Genomic DNA, 23,019 nt, shown 5'->3' with positions numbered 1-23,019 from the left:
GCCTATTTCTTGTAAATATAATTGAGAACAATTCCAAAAAGTTATCCTTAGGAAAGAAATAAATAAATCAGTACTGAGTAGATGATAAACAGTCCTTATTCTAGAAGCCAGGTTGGCAGTACAACATGTACAAGCCCAGCACTTGGGAATTAAGACAGAAGGATCAAGCATTCAAGTCTAGGCTACATAAGTACCCCCTAAACCAGCCACTCCACAAAAACTCAAAACAAACAAACAAACACCCCAAAGATCAAAAAAACAAAAAACCCAACAGCAACAAAACCAAACTCCCAACGCAAACAAATCCCACCAAAACCACTGGGAATTTACTTCAGAAAGTCACCAAGGCCTCTCACTTGACATGGTCTTTCTACTAGAGAATAAGCCAGAAAAACCTCACTCATGGAAATGAAGGCAATAATCAAGAGTAAAAATGAATCACACAGACAACTACAGAAGAAGTTGTTTTATTATCATGAGTAAAAGCAGGGGTTGGAAACAGAAGAAAGCTATTTCCAGACACATGTATGACAAATGCAGCAGGCTTTTCCTACACATGAAGAAAAGTTCTTACAGAAAGAACATGATTGGGTTCCAACTTCAATAGGACAAGAAGCACAGAGTGTCCAAGCGTGTCCCAGTATGAATCACACAGGGCCATGAACTCAGCTGTCACTTTTTTTTTTTTTTTTTATCTCATCTGTATTTACCTTTTAAAGCAGAATGTGATTGGGCATTATTATTTCCATTCACAAGCCTTGCTGAGTTACAAGACCTAGGGAAACTTAAGGTTTTGTTCTTGGTACTTTGGAAAACAAGCCACTTGGGGAGGTCCTGTCAAGTTGTTTTAACTTGTGTTTACTTCTAAGACTAGCACATGCAGAATTAACTACAGGGAGTGACATTTTTAAGATGTAACTTAAGCCGTCTTAATTTGGTCAACTAAGGAATCCAGCTCAACAGCTAAACACTTCCGACCACAGAGGTAACATTAACAGCAGGTTACGTCTTACAACATTCTACCAACCTCTTGAGTCAAACCTATAGTATCACAGTATCACATGTAGACATTTTATCTTCCCCTTAGTTTTCATGCCACACAGATGTTTTAAATGTTAACAAAAATAAACAGAAATCATGGAAATCAGCTGTCACTTCTTAAATCATCCTCAAGCGTTGCTCCAGAAACTGTCTCCGGGTGGGCTAAGGGTAGGACACCACAGGTCCCTGGCCGTAAAGTCACCTTCAATATCTCAATCTTCAAGCAGGTAGTTAGGGTTGACTACCAGGTAAGGGTCTTCCTCATAGCTCTCGCTTCCTTCACTGGAGCCTTTCAGTCCAGCCTGGGTGAGCTCGATCAGAACGTGATCCTGTGGAACACAGTTTGTCCTCAGGCCAGAGCCACAGACACTTCCAAATGTCTGCTACTTACACATTTTCTTGTTTCTTTTCTAAAAGCCGGTGGACCAGAACCATACCTTCAAACCATTATCAGTGTTCTGGTCAAATCCCTTCTTACTAGGAGGCTAACCTTTAGGTGCAACTGCCTTGAAAAACTAAGAACCACAGCAGGTATTGTGATTTTAATAAGGCATCTTATACATTTTATCAAATGCTTGTCAATATAACTTCAAAACAGCAAGCTGTGCTTTAATTTTCAAGTGTATGTCACCATGCTCAGCTAGATCCTATTTCTACTTCTTTTTAGAAAATTCTTCTGAAGAGTTACAGGCAGGTTTTAGCCAGCTGATGTAGGTGCTGAGAATGTGCTTGGGTACTCTGGGAGAGTACAGCACGCTCCTAACCACTGAACTCTCTCTAGCTCTTATTGTTTATGAAGGACCACACACAGGCCTCTCACATAGTAGGTAGGAGGACTCTATTTCTAACTGAACTAGAACAGGGCAAAGCCCATGATGGTGGTATACATCAAGTAATACAAGTACTCAGACGGCTAAGGCACATAGACCGTGAATTCTAGGCCAGTGTGGGCTTCACAGTGAGTCACAATCTCTAAGTAAACAAATATAAAATATCTAAACATAATTCATCTGGGAATTTTCTCTCTGAACAAGTAAAAATAAATGTAGAACACACCATCTGTCCTCTTCTCTTCCAGCCCCTAAGCAATTTTTCCCAAACAAAACAGAAAAGAAACTTCAAATAAGACTGATAACTAGATTGGGAGTGGGGGTAGGGTACAAGGAACAGGTGATGCTAGCTAGTGGGCTGGTTCAGAATTACATAGCCAGGTATGAATGAAGCCAACAGGGTGAAAACAAAAAGTTAAAAAGCACCCAAACAGGAGCATAGGATTCAGCACAGAGGCATGTCTGACCAGCACATGCAAACCCAGGGCTCAATACTAGTACAGCTAAATAGAGACATCACAAAATGCCCAGCCCAAAGTAAAATCCAAAAGCTGCCTGCTCAGGTTTTACCTAAATTCTGCTTATTTTAGGAAAAGTCTCTCCCTTGCGATTAACTCTCCTCAACCACAACCATGATCACACCCCAATGATTCAAAATAAACAAACTCATCAAAAAGCCTGCAGATACAGGCACTCCTCTGCAGTGCCCTGGAGCCCAGGCAGTGGGTACTTACGTAGTGTGTGAGACGATGAACAACCTTCTCTATGATTCTCTTTTTATTTATGAGCTCCTCTTCTGAGTCTATTTCTGACTCAATTTCCTTCAGGTACCAGTTGACAAGCTCACTCCTCTTTAGTGCTGACTCGTCCTCCTCTGTGACAAAACACATTATTTAGAAGGACTGACCTCTAGCAAACTGCACTGCCAATTCATGGCACACATGGGAAAAAACCTTAAGTTTTGACTTTAGAAACTGTAAAATAAGGTGCAAAAGGAAGGATCAGTCGTTTTAGAATACCTGTTTAGCATGTACAAGACCTGGATCCAATCCTCAGCACTACACACACATACGAAAGACATAAAATCACATGTATTTGTGAGCTCCACTTCAGAGTATTTTGTTTTGATTGTTTTTTTTTTGTTTGTTTTTTTTTTGAGACAAGGTCTTCTCACTTTGTAGCCTTGGCTGGCTTGGAGCCCACTGTACTCAGCCAGAATCTACCTCCGATTCTACTTCAGTTCCTTTCAAGTACGAGGTGAACCTGACCATGAAAGTCTGCAGCACAGATTGGAATTTTGCATGGTGAATTAAGCCTGGAAGCCAGCACAGAATCGTCCTTGGAGCTTTTCTGCTTCCAGAACACACGCTGGGCAGCTCACAACCTACTATAACTCCAGCTCTGGGGGAGCCAAGTCCTCCTTTTAATCTCCATAGGCACCTATACACAAATGCCCACACACACATACACACACACACACACACACACACACACACACACACACAAAGAATTAACTACAGCTCTAAAAGATGATGGTGTACCCTCCTACCCAAGGCTAACTGGCGGACTGTGAAACTGATAGGAAATCATGGCAAAGCAGGTAAAGGTAAAAAGTGGGCAAGTGTTCCACCAACCAGGTGCACCAGAGGAGGAGTCTATTACATTTGTGGTATTTTATAGATAAATATAAATATTCCACAAGACATCTGTTGGCAGAGAAGCAACTATACTAATTTCCACCTACAAAATGTTCTTTACATGATCAGATCTAAAGATTCCTCTTCAAAATCATTAAGCTAAATACAGGAACATCTGTATTTATGTTCTGCATTATAGAATGATCTGTGAGCATCTGACAATGAGCTTGTAGGGAAGCTATGCTGATACTACCCAAGTCTCCCTCCCAAAATGAGCCAACGTAAACGATCATCTCTTCTGACTTCTGAAGACTAACACATGAGAAGCGGCAGAAACGGCTTGTGAGACTGACAGCAGATAAGTGGTGTGAGGTACACACTCACCTTCTTCCATTTTCCTGAGGTGAAGCACGATGAGGTTAGAGATTCGGCAGTACTCAGCAAAGCCCAGCCTCAGGGAGGGCTTGGAAACAGTCTCCTGACTGGCCTCTTCACTGGAGCCATTGAACCCATTCATAGGAGCAGGGCTGTCAGCATGACCTAGAAAAGAAAGTAACCACCTAAGCCCTGTCCTTGTGCCTTCAACATGCCCTCATCCAATGTCCATGCACACACTCTCTATGCTTAATATAAACTTCAGAAAACAATCATTTTATTTTTTAAAAAGATTTATTTATTTATTTATTTATTTATTTATTTAATATATGTAAGTACACTGTAGCTGTCTTCAGACACACCAGAAGAGGGCATCGGGTCCCATTACAGATGGTTGTGGGCCACCATATAGTTGCTGAGAATTGAACTAAGGACCTCTGGAAGAGCAGTCAGTGCTCTTAACCACTGAGCCATCTCTCCAGCCCCAAACAATCATTTTATAAATAAATCTGAAACAAATTAAAATCCTACTAGTGAAGACAACTGGTTGGGGACAGATCTTATTGATATCATTTGCAGCAGGACATGATGGTACACACCTATAATTTGTGCACTTAAAAGGCTGAACCAGAGGCTACAAATTTAAGACAACTTAGGCTACCTAACCAGTGAGACCTTTCCCCTGCATTTGCCAAAGTTAATGTGTAGTGTTATAAGCAAGTTCACCTATTCAATGTGATCGAGAAGTTTAAGAATGTCTTAAACTGTTATTGTGTGTATGGATGCATGCGTGCATGTGAGCGTGTCATAGTGTGTATGCAGAATCAGAGGATTCAGTCCTCTTACCTTTACATGATAAGATCACCAGGTTTTCAGGTAAGAGTATTTACCCACTGAACCATCTACTTGCCCAAGAAAATATTTTAAATTCAAGAGCTAGACAGAGTATTGTAAGTAAGAGTAGAGGACAAACGACCCACCCATTTTGATGCGCTTTCTTTTGGTCTTCCAAGCATATATACTTTGTACAACTACTTAATTGTGCTTCAGCTCATAGTGAATTTAAAACCCCTTATGAATACATCCATTCACAACCATTGACAAGTGATGAGCAAGCTCCTCACCGTTGATGCCTCCTGGTCCTTCATCCGTCTCCATCTGGATCTCTTCCTCTTGATCTAGATTGACATCAGGCGTCTCTACACGGATGATTGATTTATTCAGCAATCGAAAAGCTTCCTTCACATGTTTAGGCTGGACCTAAGCCAGTAATCAGACAACTTAGTTATGTAAGATATCTTATACCAAACAGCTAAAGAACACTGCGCTCTCCCCCATAGGACACTATTAACTCACTAAAATGTCTGAAATGTCTGACAATATCATATATTAGCAAGATGAAAAAATAACTCACCTTCCACAGGCATTTATGAATTGATACAGCTGTATGTATCTATGTATGTATTCTATGTATCTCTCTGTGGGCACGTGCTCATGAGTTCAGATGTCTGTGAGGGGTGAAGAGTGTTGGGAACCAAACGCTGGTTTGCAAAGAATACGACATGTATTGAATGGATGGATCACCTGCCAAATAAAAAGCCCATGGCCTATGGCTCAGGCAGGAAATAGGAAGTAGGATATCTAAGAAGAGAAAGAATTCTGGGATAGAGCCAGGAGAAGATCTGCCCAGGAAGATCTGAGGAGATACTCATGATACCTGAGCACAGGTAACTAGCCACATGGCAGAATGTAGGTTAAAATAAATGATTTATCTTTAGTTATGATCTAGTCAGAATACAGCCTAGTTATATGGCCAAGGTATCTGTAAATATATTCTGACTCTACGTCTTATTTCTGGAGCATGGACTGGGAGGCAGAACGAGACCTAACAAGAGCAGTATACTTTCCTCCCTTTAGTGTGTTTTTATTTAATGTGCATTTGTCTGCACTTATGTCTGTGCACCATATGCACTCAGAGTCCTAAAAGGCCAGAAGATAATGGATCCCTTAGGACTGGAGTCACATGTGGTGGCTGGGAATATAACCTGGGCGCTCTATATTCATAACCATAAGCCACCCATATCCCCAGCTCCATTTCCTTTATTTTTTCCTTTTTTTGAGATAGGGTTTCTTTGTGTAGCTGTGGCTATCCTGGAACTACTTCTGTATATCAGGCTGGTCTTGAACTCACAGAGATCCACATGCTCTGACTCCTGAGTGCAGGAACTAAAGGTGTGCACCACCACCACCACCTGCCTTTTCTTTCTCCCTTCCCTTTCAGTACTGAGAACTGAATCCAGGGCCTGACACACAAGTATCTACAACATCTCCAAATCTTGTTTTATCGATTTATTTATTTTTTTTTGAGACAAAGACCCATTCGGCTCAAGTTGGCCTCAAACTAAAATGTAGCTGGGGATGACCTTGAACTCAGGATTCTCCTGCCTCTACCCCCTAAGTGTTGGGATTACAAGCATGTGATATAATGCCAGGTTCAAGGCCAATTTGGGCTTTAAATGCTATCTCAAAACCTAAGTACATCTGTAATTCCATCCATGGTAGTCTGTGACAGAGGGCTGGGGATTTAAGCCAGGTTACCAAGAGACCCTGTTTCAGAAAACAACAAACAAATGAACCTAGTCCTATCACAGACAAAATTTGAATTCTAACTGAACTTTGTATATAAAAGTACACAAAAGCCTCTTGGTTTGAAGCAGATGTGTGGCTTCCAGTATCACCCCCTTCTCATAATCTTACATTTGCTGTGAATCTAGGGCACCATGAGCAATTAAAAACCCATGGCTAAGGATGTAGGTCAGTGTCACGAGTGTGTTTAGCACGCACAAAGCCCTCAATTTAATTTTGTCCTGGTATATGCAAAACCAAAATAATACCCAAACCCACCACACTGATTAAACAACCCAAGGTGGAAGGCTCCTTCTGAGGCAGGAGTCACAGTCTCATTTGTATTCCCAGCCAGAGGCCAAGGACATTGTTGAGATTAAGTATGTTTCTCTTGTATAAATAATTACCTATATCTGCACTCCATATTTTTACTTGTTACTATCAGTCTAGACATCACACCTCACAACTGCATGACAGCAACCTTCTTACTGGGAGAATAGTATCAACTGGTTGTGGGCTATTCCATAACAAAAATAAAAACAGGCCCACAAGCCAAGTCATACATCCCTGTTCTGTGTTATCAGAGGGATTGGTACCTCGTCACAGCAGTGCATGCGGGCCATCGATTCTGAGAGTCGGATCATGCTCTCAAGCTGTCGCACAGTGATTCTCCACGAGGACTTGGTGACCCCTGAGCCATCCCTCTGGCGGAGGCGTTTGTACTGCTCCACAATGAAGTCCTCTGACTCTTTGGAAATCTGTTTCAAAACCAGTCAAATCAGGAAGATATTTATATTCTTTTTTTTTTTTTGATTGACTACATTAAACCAGTTAAAGAGGGTCCTGGATGGAAGCACTCCAGGAAACAGAGGATAGAGGTTGAAACTTTATCACAAAGACAGTGAATTATTTCAGAAACTGACACCCAGAAGCCTATAAACTCCACGTACTAATTTTATGAACAGGAAGACAATGGACCAGTGTAAGCAAATGACCATTTCTAAACGATGTTTAACACATGAAGCAATAGAATAAAATGAAATATGCTCAAGATGTTAAAGCTCATTAATACTCAGTCTCTTCTTGAGGCTTATCTAATGAACTTATGCAGGCTTTAGGGGAAAAAGCGGCATAGACTGATCTAAAAGGCCCTCAGGTTTTCAGAGCAAGAAACTCAGTATACAGTAGTACTGGCAAATATACACTCTTCATACAAAAGTCACTCACAATCCTTATTTATACTTTTATTGTTAGGCAGGGTTTCACTATATAGAGTACCATGCCTGGCTAGATTATTTAATACATTCTGAAGAAACAAACCAGTACTCAGAACAAGCACAAAACTTAAAATTTAAGGAGATTAGGTTTTAAAAGGAGTGTCCAAAGCTAGGAAGGGAAAGTGGTGTGGGTATGGGAGGAGTAAAGTCTAGAAGCGAGAGGTGGATTTATAAAAACACATCATACGTATTCAAGTATAAAATTCTCAAAAAATAAGCTAAAGATTTGAGGATATTAAAAAGAAGAATACAGCTAGGCATATTGGCACATTCCTATAAATAGAGAAGTAGGCATCTAAAGCAGGATTGAGTTTGATTGAGGGTAGCCTAGAAGACACAGTGGATACCCTGACCGCTTCAAAAGATCAAAACCAAAGCTAAAGCTAAAACCAAAATGAAACCCAACTTCAGTTAATTTCCACATAACCCATTTATTTAACCTAATTTTAATATCCCCGTGCACCATGCCATCCAGGTATGGCAGGGCAGATTACCTTGGGCTTAAACTGTCGGGCAAAGAGAAGATACCTTCTTATATCATCAAGGGAGTAAACTCGGTCAATTGATTCTTCAATCCTTGAATGCAAGTCTACTATGCGCCTGGCAATAGCATAGTCTGTCACCTAATTCAAAACAAGACAACTTCTTTCAGTCATAGTAGAATTGACTCCAAAGTACTGCACAGAGTAAGGGATGATGTATAGCTACAAATGATCTCTTATCTGGGTATGTAGTAAAGGCCTGCAAGCCCAGCACTTGGGAGGTAGAGGCAGGAACCTCAATGGAGTTCAGCCTTAACTACCTAAGAAGTTCAAGGCCAGTCAGTACACGCTATAGGAGATCCTATCTTGAAACAAGACAAAATTAACCTCTATGTTTCTGAGAAAAGTTATTAAGAGACACTAACTTTCTGACCCAAGTTTTTATCTTTTTAGATTTATTTACTCTATAGGCATGAGTGTTTTGTTTACATGCATGTCTGTGTATCATGTACATGTCTGATGGCCACGGGAGTGAGGAGAAGGCCTTGGATCTCCTGGCACTGGAGTTATAGATGCTTGTGAGCCACCATGTGGGTGGTGGGAATTGAATCTGGGTCCTCTGCAAGAACGACATGCTCTTAACTGCTGAGCCATCTCTCCAGACACATGATCAAAGGTTTTACAATAGATTTCTTGTAATTAAAAAATAAATACATCTTATGCTGGGTATGGTGGCATATGTCTTTAATCCCAGCACCGAGGGAGGCAGAAATTCTGTGAGTTTGAGGCCAGCCTGGCCTACATAGCAAGCTCCAGACCAGCCAGAATTATGTTGAGACCCTGTCTCAAAAAAGCAACAAGCAACAATATTTGCCTATGTATATGTCTTTGCACCATGTACATGCTGGGTGGCCATAGGCCAAAAGAGGGCTTCAGTCCCCCTGGAGTTATGGATATAAGATACCACATATGGGCGGGCTTAGAATCAAACCTGGTCCTCTGAACAAGCAGCAAGTGCTCCCAACCACTAAAACATCTTTTGAGTACCCTGATGCCTGCTTTACCCTGAAAATATACCTGGACGGAATTAACTACCTTTAATAAGGAAGCCCATTCGCTGTAACAGAAGGACTGGGGAGGGGAAAGGAAAGGAACCAGCCAAAACAAAACAGGGGCAAGTAACCAGTTCGAGTAATATTACTGACACATGCATAGAAACGTGGAATGAAGGTCAAGTATGGTGGCGCATGCTTTTAATCCCAGCATGTGGGAGGCAGAGACAGGCAGATCTTTGTCATTTTGAGGCCAGCATGGTCTGCAGGGTGAATTCCAGGATAGCTAGGGCCACAAAGAGACCCTGTCTCAAAACAAAACAAAACAAAACAAAACAAAACAAAACAAAACAAAACAAACCCAAAGCCAAAATAGAAGGAGAAAAAAAAAATAAAACTTTCAAAAGAATAGCCATAGCCGAACATTTACGGGAGCCTGTTACATGAAACTGTTTTTCTCAGGCATGTCTAGAAGCAATCCCCATGAAGGAGATGATAGCTTTATTTTATGTAGAAGTAAACTGAGTCCCAGAAAAGTTAAATTATTTGACCAAGGTCTCAGTAAGTAGTAGGGACAGGACCAAAGAGTCTAGCTTCAGTGTGTCGTCTTAGCCACTACGTTATTATCTATGCGTTAACTACGTTTATGTACTTGTGAGGGGAAAAGGGGGGAACCTAAGCCCAAGTCCCCCAAACACTCACAAAAGCAAGGCAATTTTATTTAGATAATGTCTCAAGTCAGGATGAAAGCAAGGGTTTTGCATTAACTATTGAAATAGAGCTTCCTGCTTATCAATTAGGAGTATAGCCCATAAAGATGGGCATGGTGGGTTACACAGAAAGTTCAAGGCCAGCATGAGTTACACAAGACCTTGTGGGGTAGTGGGCTATTTATGTGTTCACACTCACATCTGAGATGGTAAGGTTGAATACTTAAATCTAAGAACAACTAATCCAGGCTAGGAGTACTGCACCCAAGACACACAAAAGGTCATGAAACTGAGCACAAAAGGAAACATGAACAACATCAGTGGTTACCTCATTGCACTCATCCACCAGAATGAAGAAGAGATCAAAGCGGGACATGATGGGTGCTGACAGATTGATGTTCTGTTTCAGAGATTTTGACCTGTCGTAGTGTCCACTGACAGGGTTTGCTGCAGCTAAAATGGATGTCCTGGCATTCAGAGTTGCCTGACCATGAGAGAAAACCATGAAACTAAAAAACAAACCCAAATTGGCCAATATAGATAAAAGAAAAAGTTCTATCTCATGCAATTAGCTAAATGGAAGCAAAAGCTTTTTCACTTGCTGAATCATCAAAACTCAAGCATGGTCACAGCACAACAGGCTCTTCTACATGGTGACGAATGACATTGAGTCCCTTAGCTAGCACTTTGCTAGGAATGTACCTTGTAACTAGACATAGGAGGTCCTCAGTTGACATAGCTTGTGACACACCATACTGCTGAGTGTCACAATGCTAATAAATCATAGTGGACCTAGCAGGTGCTACTACAGGAAGACTGCCAATAAAATCACGAAGCTAAAGGACGAACTGTATGCACTTGCTTAGTTGCGCATACACACTCAGCACATATCTAGTATCCATTGTACTATGGGATCTCTCTTAAATTTATACATCAGTGTATTACCTTAAAAAAAATCTTTATTTTTCAATTTTAAAAAGACTTATTTAATTTTAAAATTATGTGTATACATGTCTGCCTCTATATTTAAAGTGCAGGTGCCTGCAGTGCCTATAGGAGCCAGAAGAGGAAGTTGGAATCTCTGGAGTTATAAGCTGCCCATTCTGAGTTCTGGGAACTGAACTCAGGTCCTCTGCAAGAAGAGTACACGCTCTTAAGTGCTAAGCCATCTGTGTGTCCCCCAAACCTACTACTTTTAATAAGTTAAGATCCTCTTTAATGTTGGGTATCATATGGTAATCAGAATTTCATTTAAATTATCTGTTGATCTTTGAGTAGTTTGTGGTACTAGGACCAATAGCTGTTTTTGTTATAACAAAAAAGCTGTTTAATCAAGGTATACATATTTTGCTTATGAAACTTTTACGAAACACAGCTGGCAAGATGGCTAGCAGGTTCTGTGTACCTTCTACGCAAGCCTAGTAACCTGAGTGTGATCCCGAGAAATCATGTAAAGATGGAAGGAAAGAACCAAACTCACAAAGTTGTCTTGTCACAAAGATGCCAAGGCAGCCCCCCACACCTCCCAAATAAATGAGCATTTATAAAGCTTTAAATTTCTGAAAAATGAAATGCTAAGAACTACATTAGTACCATTACTTTCTATCACAGCAACATAGTACTAGACCCGCAATAACACCTTTATTTTACATTTTAGACCAACATTACACATTGGGACAATGTATTCCTCCGGTGGATGTCTCTACCACACTCCTCTGCATGGCTATGGGACACACACCTTCACTCCTGCTTTAGTGATAGATATGGTCTGCTGCTCCATAGCTTCGTGAATAGCAACTTGGTCCCGCATGTCCATCTTATCAAACTCATCAATACAGCAGACACCCTGTAACCAAACACATCTAGCATTAAGAAATTTTCCCGCAGGGCTGAGGATATAGCTCGGTGGTAGAGTACTTACTTGCCTAGCATGTGTAAGAAAATCAGAGAAATTGCTTTGCAGATGTAAGATGGTAAACTTACAAAGTTTCTTACCAGAGACTTTTCCATTCCCCAGGCAAATGGATTAGGATAACTATGCAGATAATGGACTGCAAAATGTAAACCTCGGCATGAAGAGATTTGGGCTGGGTGTAACGGTGCACACCTGTGATCAAAGACTGTGGCCAGCAGAGGCAGATCTCTGGGAGTTCTAGGCCAACCACAAATATAGACTGACTGGTTTAGCCATTGGTTTTAGACTGGAAAAGTAAAGAGTGAAGGAGTACCACAATGAATATAAGCTTGCATAGCCACAAGGAATTAATCTTTGTCAAATATAAAGGTAATATACTCTGTATTCACAGATAGACCTGTTCAGAGATGTTAGCAAAGCAGCAAACTGAGACGGTCTAATCACAGTAATCAATGCTTTCTAGGGATGCTTAGAATGTATCAACTAATGGTGAGTCTTTTTTTTTTGGTTTTTCGAGACAGGGTTTCTCTGTGTAGCCCTGGCTGTCCTGGAACTCACTCAGTAGACCAGGCTGGCCTCAAACTCAGAAATCCGCCTGCCTCTGCCTCCCAATTGCTGGGATTAAAGGCGTGCGCCACCACCGCCCGGCTAATGGTGAGTCTTAATTCAATGTAGATTAATAAAAGTGAATAACATACCAATGAATTCAATAAAAAACTATAGCTTGTTATTGAAAGGTCAAAGGGTACTGACTTCCCTATAGCCAACAGCACACAATGTCCTTACGTTGTCAGCCAGCATCAACGCTCCAGCCTCAATGACAAACTCGTGAGATTCTTCATCCCTCACCACAGCTGCTGTTAAACCTGCAGCGCTAGAGGCTTTGCCACTGGTGTAGACAGCTCTGGGACTGAACTCATCCACATGCCTATTCAAGAACATCACACAAAGACTCATTAACACATCACCACATCGAACTAGTCCACAGATATCAGCTGACAGGAGTTCTAAAACTGATTCAAATCCATTCCTGTCAGATGAATACGAGACAAAAACATCAACTTCAAACTTAAAAAAAAATGCACTCATTTTTACTCTGTGTGTGTGTGTGTTTGTGTGTGTGTGTGTAAAATGACAAAGGACAACTTTGTGATTCCTTTCTGCCACCCTACACAAGTTCCAGGGACTGAACTTTACTTACCAAGTCTGTGTGTGACATTATTAATTAAGCTATTTTTCTAGCTCCCAGAAATAAACACTAAAACAAATTAAGAAAGCCAAGTAGTGGTGGTACACTTTGAATACCAGCACTTGGGAGGCAGAAGCAGGCGGATTTCTGAGTTCAAGACCAGACTGGTCTACAGAGCAAGTTCCAAGACAACAAAAGCTACACAGAGACTCTGTCTCGAAAAACCAAGAAAAAAAAATTTTTTTTAAATTAAGGAATGGAGCTGTGTATTGTACAAGCTTCCAATCTCAGTATTTAGGAGACTAAGACAAGAAGATCATGAGTTTGAGGCCATTCTGGGCTGTAGAGTAAAAAAGCCTGCCTCAAAACAAAATAGAAAAGCAGAGTCCCTGATACTCAATTTAGTGATTTTCATAGAATTATTACTATTATAATGGGAGAACAGAAACATCCTCCTATTCACTATGTATAAAACATAATGCAGCACATGCATAAAATAGATCCTCATCACCACAGCATCAATAGTCAGTGCACTGTACTGCATGAAGCAAGCTAGACACAAAGACCGAAAGAGCAGGGTTACACTTAGTAAACAAAGTAAAATGGTGCTTGCTAGGAGCTGTGGGAGGGGAGTGGAGAACCGTGGCTTTACAGCCACAGTGGTTCAGTTCAGGACAACAAAAAGATGTTCTGGAGACAGAGGGTGGCAGTGACTAGAACTCAACCTAAAGATGGCTAAAACCAAAGTACAATGTTGTCTACCTCCCAGTCACTCATATGTTCTATGAAGGACAAGAAATATATTAAACAGAAAACTGGAAATTACATAAACCATTATCTAAAATAAAACTCTTCTCGATCGCATCCTTAGTAGCAGAGGTGGCCTGCAAGCACACAAGCATAGTGTTTCCTGCTGCACCACCTCAGGCAGACACTTACTTGAGAAACTGGCTCTTAGCTGTACTTGGGTCACCAACAATGCAAACGTTTATATCCCCACGAAGGGAGGTTCCTTCCCCTGTTGTCTTAGGAACACCACCGAACAACATCAGCAAGACACCGCGTTTTACTTCATCATTGCCTGAAACGAAAAGTTCCAGATGAAAATAATTTTTCAAGGGAACGGTAAGATGACTCAGCAAGTAAAGGTCCTTGCCTCATAAGCCAGAAGACTAGAGTTTGACCTAGAAACCCACGTAAAGGTAGAAGGAAAGAACCAACTCTAAAGCTGTCCTCTGATCTTCAAATGTGCTTTCCCCCTTGGTATGATACATAGACATGGTAACTTAAAAAGCTCAGGTACTACATAACTTAACCAAGCTACCATGAGTATCTTCTCCGTACCACAGATATCAGCTGCCTATGGCCACCATCCCAAGAGCCTTTCCTTATCACTTCCTATGTGAGGCTTTTTTCACAGCCTCAGCTCTCAAAGACTTCTCTCAGAAATATACATTTATCCAGCACACACTGCCACAGTTCTAAGTTTTTTTCTTTTTGGCTGAAGTGGGATAAGTGTGCTGCCCTCCCAGTCCATTGCTCGTTCTTGCTAGTGGCAGCTCCAGTTCCTTCAGGAATCTGAGGTGACATTTCTTTTGTTGACCAGCACTAAACAAATGCACACTAACTAAACTGAATGGATAACATGCTGAATGCAATTTATAGTGTTTCTATTAGCTGTTCATAAATCCAATATAAAGACCACAGTCTTTTTTTTTTTTTTGGTTTTTCGAGACAGGGTTTCTCTGTGTAGTTCTGGCTGTCCTGGAACAAGACCACAGTCTTAAACAGAGTACTGTAGTGCTAAAAAATTTCCCCTATGGAATTGGTGACTGAACTCCACTACCAAAAAAATACCTGGCCAATGCTATATGAACCACTTATTAAAACAAAATAAAAAAAAAAACCCTAAACAAACAAACCAAAGAAAATTAATGGCTTGAGAGGCAGTTCATTTGGTAAAGTACTTGCCAGGCAAGCCTTAGAACCTGTGTTCAATTCCTAGAAACCATGTGAAAATCCAGGTACAGTAGCTTACACTTGTAATCCCAGTGCTGAGGAAGCAAAGACAGATTTCTAACTAGGCTTTGCTGCCCATCCAGCATTGCTTACTCGGAAAGCTGCAGGTTAATGAAAGGCTGCCTCAAAACCAAAGCCAAAACATCCCAAGATGAACAGCCCCTGAGGACATCATATGAAGTCGACTTTGGCACACACATTTAAAAACAGAAAATTAAAAATCCATTTTATAACAAAACTGACATGACCCATGAGACAAATGTGTTGAGGGTATGATGAGTTTTAAATAGTCCATAAAAGTTCTGATACTTGTTATCTTAAGAGAATCTAACTGAGTATGCTGGCAGATGTTTTTGATCCAGCATCTTGGAGACAAAAGACAGGTGAATCTCTTAAATTTAAGGACAGCTTAAAATCAACAAAAACTGAGATGGAACCTGTTGGCTGTGGTATACCTTTAATTCCAGTCCTGTGAGTTCGAGACTAGCTGGGTCTACAGTTCTGGCACAGCTGAGACTAAATAGTAAGATCTTGTCTCAAAGGAGATGGAACCTAATTTTCTTTCTACCTTTGAAGTAGGCATGAAAGTGACTCTTATAGATAGGGTCCAGGCTATACTCAAACTCACATGCATCCCCCTGGGTCAGCTACCTCCTTGATAGCAGAGAATATAGGAATTACTATGCCTAGTATGACTTGAATTAATAACACATAACCATGTGAACTTAAGGCACGTAGCTCCAAGACTAGGAGAGCACTGTCTCTTTGCTTTGTTTTCACATTCTGCACTAAATGTGCTGCTGTGGTGAAGACCTGCCCACTGGATATCTCATCATAAGGGCTCCAAGCTTCCAACTATCCACCAGCACTAAGTCAAGTGAGCCTCTGCATGAGCTCTATCCCCAGTCTACCTTTTGGGTGTCTACACCCTCTGCTGATGCATCAACTTTATTAAATGCATGTGTCTGCATGTGTGCCTATGTTTCACATGCAGGTCTGGTACCCTCAGAAGCCAGAAGGTACTGGATCCTCTAAAACTGGGATTATAGGTGGTTCTGAGTACTATGAACCAAACCCAGGTTCTCTGAAAAATTAGCCTGAAATCTTATCTTCTGAATCATTTCTTCAGCTCCAAAAGCAATCTCTTCATGAAAATCCCTGGACCAGTACCACCCATGAAGCGTTCATTACCGATTCACGTTTCTATCACAGAGCTCTTACCATGTATAGTAGGGAAAAGGCTAGTGCAGAGATTGTGGTACAGGTTTTTGTCCTGACTCATCTCAAACACCTTTTCCCATTCCTTCACCGTCATTTGGTTCTTAATGCTCTCAGCTGTCTGCTCCTCATCTCTGAGTTCTTTCCCTCCAAACTGAAATGGAAGAAAAACAAAATGAAAAACATCATAGAGAGCCAAGATAATGTAAAGGGAAAGACATTCCACTAGAGTAAGATTGCTTGGAAGGTCAAAGTTGTGATTTATTTACTATAGTCCCTAAACTAGGCTTCAGTTAATAAAGACATGTATGTAAAAGCGTATCATTTGTCCAGAGAGGTAAACAAAAGCTACCATTGTTTTATTTTACACTGAACTGTAATAAGAAGCTCATCACTGACAAGAAGATGAAAATGAGTCTCCAGCTCTGCCATCTTAGTAAATCTCATACTAAGTGAGGATAGAGCCCAATTCCTACCTAGCACAGTAAACAAATAGTAAAAATAAGACCTACCCTTGGATTGGTTGGTGCAACATAGCAGGCAAGGAAGACCAGCCTGTATGACAGATCTCTGACACCAAGGGCACGGAGTCCTCGAATGCCTTCTGTCTCATAGCCATCAACTCCACTGACTCGGGAGTTAGTCTCTGCACGTGCTCCTGTGAGAGTGAAAGATAAGGTGTATCACAGTTCAAATACTAGTGATGTTCATAAGAACTGGTGCACTCGAATAAACCAAAGTTAAAACAGCACCTTTCATAGAAACACCAATTTTTTACTCTCTCCATACTTCCGTGCTCATCCTGATTGGTAGCCAAAGAGGTTACAAAAAAAGATTCCAGAAGCCAAGATATCCTGATGAGCAGGTGACCAGGATTGGCTACATCTCAACAACAAACTACTGACCTGGTGTGCTAAGCTTGGAGACATCAGGCACAACAATCAGTGTCCCGGTAAAGTCACATCTGTCACCAGCTTGGGCTGACTCCACAGCTTCTGCTCTCAGGATAACCTCTAAACTTCGGGGAATACTTCCCCGGGGGAGTTCTGCTTGAGTCTCTTGAATACGAACCTACAACCAAGACCAACAGCAAAAGAAAGAGATGCTTTCACATGCTATACAACTGAAATCAAGTGCTATAAATACCCTCATAACCCAACCTCTTTGTACACTTTTTTCTTTGTGTGTGCGCAGGTGGTCACACCCATCTCAGGTGTCATTCCTCAGGACCATCCACCTTCTTTCTTAAGACAGGGTCTCTCACTGGCCTAGAACTCCCAATTCAGTTAGCCTGGTTGACCAACTAGCTTTTAGTGATCTGGTTGCCTCTTCATCCCCTGCACAGAGTTCAAAGTACATGTCACCACATTTTATGTAGTACTAGGGATCAAATACAGGTCTTCATGTTTGTTGACACACATGTTACTAACTAAACTATCTCCACAGGCCTTGCCCTATAGATTTTTTTGACACATACCAATACTCACCTAAAAAGTTTGTACTAGAGGCTGAAAGATGTCTCAGCTATCAGGAACACTGGCTGCTTTTCTAGAGGATTTGAGTTTAATCCCAGTACTACATGGAGGCTTACAACCACCAATAACTGCAGTCCCAGAGGCTCCAATGTCCTCTTCTGGCCTCCATAGGCACTGCATGCATATGGTTCTGAGACACACGTACAAGCAAAATACCCATATACATAAAAATACATAAAAGTTTTGAGTCCTAAAACTTTTAGTCAAATAGTTCAACTGGTTAAGCAATTATACCTCTTGGTTCTGGAGAGACATCTCGGTAATTAACAACAAGATCTCCTTTGTAAATGTTGTACCACATGAAGGCAACACAAATAAAATTTTGTGCCCTTTCAAATAGTTCAATTGGTTAAGAGATTAATCTATTGGGATTGGTTCAGTGGTTAAGAACACTGTTCTTGTAGGACCAGAATTTGATTGCTAGCATCCACAGAGGCTTACAACCATCTGTGTGCTGATTAGTTTTTGTCACCTTAACACAAATTATAACTATCTGGGAAGAGGGAACTTCAGTTGGAAAAATATCTCTATCATGCTGGCCCCTAGGCAAGCATGTGAGGGCATTTTCTTGATTAATGATTGGTATGGGAAGGCCACAGTGGTTTGGGTCACACCCAAGTAAGTGGTCCTGGGTTGTAGAACAGGTTGATCAAGCCTTTGATAACAGTAAGCAGCATTCCTTCACGGCAGTGGTTCTCAATCTTCCTAACGCTGCCACCCTTTAATACAGTTCATTATGTTGTAGTAATCCCTAACTTTAACATTTTTGTTGCTATTTCATAACTGTAAATCTGCTGCTATGAACTGTCATGTAACTATCTGTTTTCTGATGATTGTAGGTAACTCCATGAAAGGACCCCCAAAAGGGTTGAGAGCCACAAGTTAAGAACCACTGCTCTATGGCTTCTACTTCAGTCCCTACTTCCCAGGTTCTTCTATGATGGACTGTAACCATAAGATGACATAAATACTTTCCCCTACCAAGTTGCTTTTTGGTCATGTTTATCACAGTAATAGAACCTAATTAGGACAATCTGTAACAGAGAACCTGATACCTTTTTCTGGCTTCTGTGGGCACTACATTCCTTAAAAACTGACATCTAAACAAGTTATTACAAGGGCCAAAAATGAATTATTAGCAGTAAATCTGATCTAGTTGTCTAATAAATACATTTATATATAAGAATCTAATTAAACAGAAGTAAATACCTTTTGAAAGTCGACAAATCTTGATTTATTAGTGTCTAGAAGGAACCTTTTCCTGTTGGCACACACTGGGTTTCGGCAGATATTTGGCTGTGTGTATTTGAACTGCTGTTCTACATCCTTGATCACTGTTTGACAGTCAAGGCACAGGAAAGTTCCACTCACAAGCTCAGGGTGAACTGGGTGAGTGCGCACCACCTGGCCACTGATTCGGGTGAGCAGCCCAATCCTGGATGAAGTGAGTTCACGAATCCTATTTGAAGACAAGTATCACATTAATAGATATCCTTTCCATCTTTTCCCCCGCTTCAGTTCTGGGGATTGAACTTAAAATCTCATACACAGTAAGCCCATTTCCCATCTACTTAGCATAAACAACATAAGACACCTTTCTTTATTAAATCTTTTGTCTTAATGTCTGGGTATGTCTGAGTGGTTATATACATGTGAAAGCGAGCACTTGCCAAGGCCAGAGACATGGAATCTTCCTGGAGCTGGAGTTATAATCGGTTGTGAGCCTCCTGATACCAGTGCTGGAGACTAAACTCAGGTCCTCTGCAAACAGCAAGTTTACTTTTACCAGCTGAGCTATCTCTCCAGGCCATAATTTCTTTTGAATTATGTAACACAAATTCACAATCAAAATAAAAGTGAGCTGGAGAGTGATGGTGTACACCTTTAGCTCCAGCACTTTGGAGGCAGAGGCAGGTGACTATCAGTTTGAGGCCAGCCTGATCTACAGAGCAAGTTCTAGGACAGGCAGAACTGCACAGAAAAACAGTCTCAAAAAGCCAGAGTAAGTAAATAAATGAAAACAAATATGAAAGACGAAAAGACTGAAGAAATAAAAACACTTGGTGGGCCATGACATGCATCTAAAACCTCAGTGTGTGGTTGAAGGGACTGATCTTGGGTGCTCACTGGCCAGTCAGCCTTGCTCTCTGGAGGACCATCTCAGACTGAGGGAAAAATACTGTCTCAGGACTGGAGAACTTAGTGGTTAAAAGAGTATTTGCTGCTTTTCCAGAGTTCCTAGCACCTATGTCAGAACAACAGGAAACTCACTCCAGGGGATCCAGCATCCTTTTCTGGTTTCTTTGGGCAGTGCACACTTGAGATTCACACACACACACACACACACACACACACACACACACACACACAATTTTAAATGATTTTCTTCAAGCTAAGAAGATGTTCCAAAGTTATGTACTTGGTGAATGGAGGGGGTGGTGGTGCATGCATTTAAAAAATTAGTTATATTCATCATGTGCATTGGTGTTTTGCCTGTATGTCTGTTTGTGCGAGGTATTGGATGCCCCAGAATTGGAGTTATAGAGTTGTGACTCCCATGGTTGCTGGGAATTGAACCTGGTCCTTTCTCGAGGAAACCCGAGGACTGGGAATTTGAAGCCAGCATGAGCTACACAGAAGGCCTTATCTTTTTTTTCTCCCCCTTTAAAAAAAAAAAAAAAGAGGCCCAGCCTCTTCTTCTTTTAAAGACTTATTTATTTCATGTATGTGGGTACACTGTTGCTGTCTTCAGACAACATGGCATCAGATACCCATTACAGATGGCTGTAAGCCACCATGTGGTTACTGGAATTGAACTCAGGACCTCTGGAACAGCAGTCAGTGCTCTTAACCACTGAGTCCCAGAGGGACTTATCTTTAAAAGACTCATTAAGCAAACAAGAGGAACTTACACAAGTATCAGTGTTTAAGTACTCTTACTACAATCCGGTCACTATCAAGTATAAAAATTTCTACACAACAAATCTGTTTTTTTATATGACTTAAGTAGAAACCTCAAGACACAAGCCATGATAGGTGAGAACACTAAGACCCAGTAAAGGAAGGGCTGACTTATACACTACATAGGCAGCTATCTCACAGCTGTGAGTCTCAAGTTTTCTAAATGCCCAGTTAGTGGTATCTGATATGATGGGTCCTTTCACCCCTTAAAGGTTCCTTCCTTACTTGTGTCTAGTAGGTAGGTCTTGGAATGCAACATAAAAATCCTTAGTCAAAGGGATCTCCTTCCGGTCTTTGACAAATGTCTTCAAGGCTCGACACAGGTAAGGGTAGACTCTGAAAACCAAACAGAAGCAGTGACAGATTAGTCTAAGTCTGTCTTCTTTTTCATGTTTGTCAACTTTGAGAGCACAGCATTTCATCTGGTCACAATCAAGCTTTACAATTTAACTGCACGATGCTTTTATCATCCCCTATCCCACCGCAAACAGCAAAGACAAAGAGCTACACTAAATATCTGTTGCTTGAGTCATTCAGTACTCACATCACAGAGAACTTTTCTAAGATAATTCAAACCTTGTCAGCATTATGTTCAATATTGTTAGTTTTCTCTGGATAGTTTACAAACTAGTAAAGCAGAACTCTATTTGGTAAGTCCTAGTTTATACTTTCCTCTGCTTGTTTTATAATAAACTCTGCTGCTGCCGGGCGGTGGTGGCGCACGCCTTTAATCCCAGCATTTGGGAGGCAGAGGCAGGCGGATTTCTGAGTTCGAGGCCAGCCTGGTCTACAGAGTGAGTTCCAGGACAGCTAGGGATACACAGAGAAATCCTGTCTCGGAAAAAAACAAAACAACAACAACAACAAAAAAACCTCTGCTGCTTATCCCTCCAAGCAATTTTTTTCTTTGTGTATATGGGTATGTGCAACCATGAACACATGTGTGAAACCAGAGGTCAACATTAAGTGTTCTCTTGTATCATTTTTTTACACACATGGTCTCTCCTTAAACCTGGACCCCACTACTGAATAGCTAGACTGGCTAGCCAGTAAGTACCCAGGAGTCTTCTTCTTTCCATTCCCCAGTTTTGTGGTTGTGGTATTAACTACCACATCTGTCTATGTAGCTGCTGGGAACTGAAGGCTGATCCTAATGCTTATACAGCAAGCACTTTCACCTGTGTGGCTATCTCACCCAGTTCCCCCTCAACTCTTCTTGATCAGCTATGAATAAAACATTTCCGACTCCTCCAGCTTCCAATCCACCATGAAAACAGGAACATGTCTCTAACGTGGGTGTCTTTACTTCTCTTTTATCACTATTAACATTCATATTTATACAAGTATTTATTTATACAAGTATTTATACAAGTATTTATTTAGAAGAAATATAGACCAATAATTGTGAACAAAGGTTTTTGTCACAGTTAAAAACAAAACAAGCTGAAGTTATTATTTCTACCCCTAAAACACTCAAGCTATGCAGGATAATCCCAGTACTTGGGAGGCAGAGACAGAGAGATGTCTGAGTCTGAGGCCAGTCTACAAAACAAGATCAAAGCCAACCAGGGTATATACTAAGACCCTGATTCAAAACAAAAGACAAAGCAAAATGCTATGCCTAAACAATTAAAATGTTTCAAAGGCATTTTATATCAAAAATTACATATTAGATCAAAAATGGCAGGACGCGTTATCTGTAATATTCTCTCCAAAACTATACACACACAGGAAGACATCAAAATGCAGTAAGATCCTAATATAACTCTGCACTTGAGAGGCTTTTGAAAGCTTGCTTCAACAGACCTACAAAGAGTGGCTACCAAGGAGTGGTAAAGTTAAAAGCATACAAATAACTTGACTTTTTTTCTCTATTTTTTTTTTTTTAAAGAATAGATACACATGGGTTGGCAAGATGGTGCTGTCACCAAAGCTGAGAGTTTGTGTTCAATCCCTAGGACTTATAAGGAGGAAGGACTGAACTGACTCATGTAAACTTATGAATTCCACATATGCACCATGGCACGCCTGCCCCTTTAAATAAAAATTTAAAAGAGACATACATTACATCCATAACCAGAAAAATAATTAAAACTTCTAACAGAACAAATAAAACATTATTGCTATAAAGACTCCTAAGTTGGCCTGAGTGG

At 40.8% G+C, this 23,019-nt stretch overlaps 1 protein-coding gene across 1 annotated transcript in view; it reads right to left on the bottom strand.

Moving 5' to 3' along the window:
* Positions 1–451: 451 nt before the first annotated feature.
* Mcm6 (minichromosome maintenance complex component 6) overlaps positions 452–23,019 on the bottom strand; it is a 27,248-nt gene continuing 4,680 nt past the window's right edge. Inside the window, exons 3-17 of the mRNA XM_028773126.1 lie at positions 21,092–21,202; positions 19,115–19,364; positions 17,276–17,441; positions 16,883–17,028; positions 16,374–16,524; positions 14,073–14,214; positions 12,731–12,872; positions 11,768–11,875; positions 10,358–10,513; positions 8,280–8,408; positions 7,105–7,266; positions 5,008–5,143; positions 3,893–4,048; positions 2,606–2,745; positions 452–1,370 (exon numbers count right to left, since the gene is read on the bottom strand). Coding sequence (XP_028628959.1) covers positions 1,254–1,370; positions 2,606–2,745; positions 3,893–4,048; positions 5,008–5,143; positions 7,105–7,266; positions 8,280–8,408; positions 10,358–10,513; positions 11,768–11,875; positions 12,731–12,872; positions 14,073–14,214; positions 16,374–16,524; positions 16,883–17,028; positions 17,276–17,441; positions 19,115–19,364; positions 21,092–21,202 — 2,212 coding nt within the window. The 3' untranslated portion in view covers positions 452–1,253. The remainder of the gene's footprint in view (positions 1,371–2,605; positions 2,746–3,892; positions 4,049–5,007; positions 5,144–7,104; positions 7,267–8,279; positions 8,409–10,357; positions 10,514–11,767; positions 11,876–12,730; positions 12,873–14,072; positions 14,215–16,373; positions 16,525–16,882; positions 17,029–17,275; positions 17,442–19,114; positions 19,365–21,091; positions 21,203–23,019) is intronic.

Source organism: Grammomys surdaster, unplaced genomic scaffold, assembly GCF_004785775.1.
Source record: "Grammomys surdaster isolate TR1022 unplaced genomic scaffold, NIH_TR_1.0 221, whole genome shotgun sequence".
Lineage (NCBI taxonomy): Eukaryota > Metazoa > Chordata > Mammalia > Rodentia > Muridae > Grammomys > Grammomys surdaster.
This window is presented reverse-complemented; position numbering and strand designations above follow the sequence as displayed.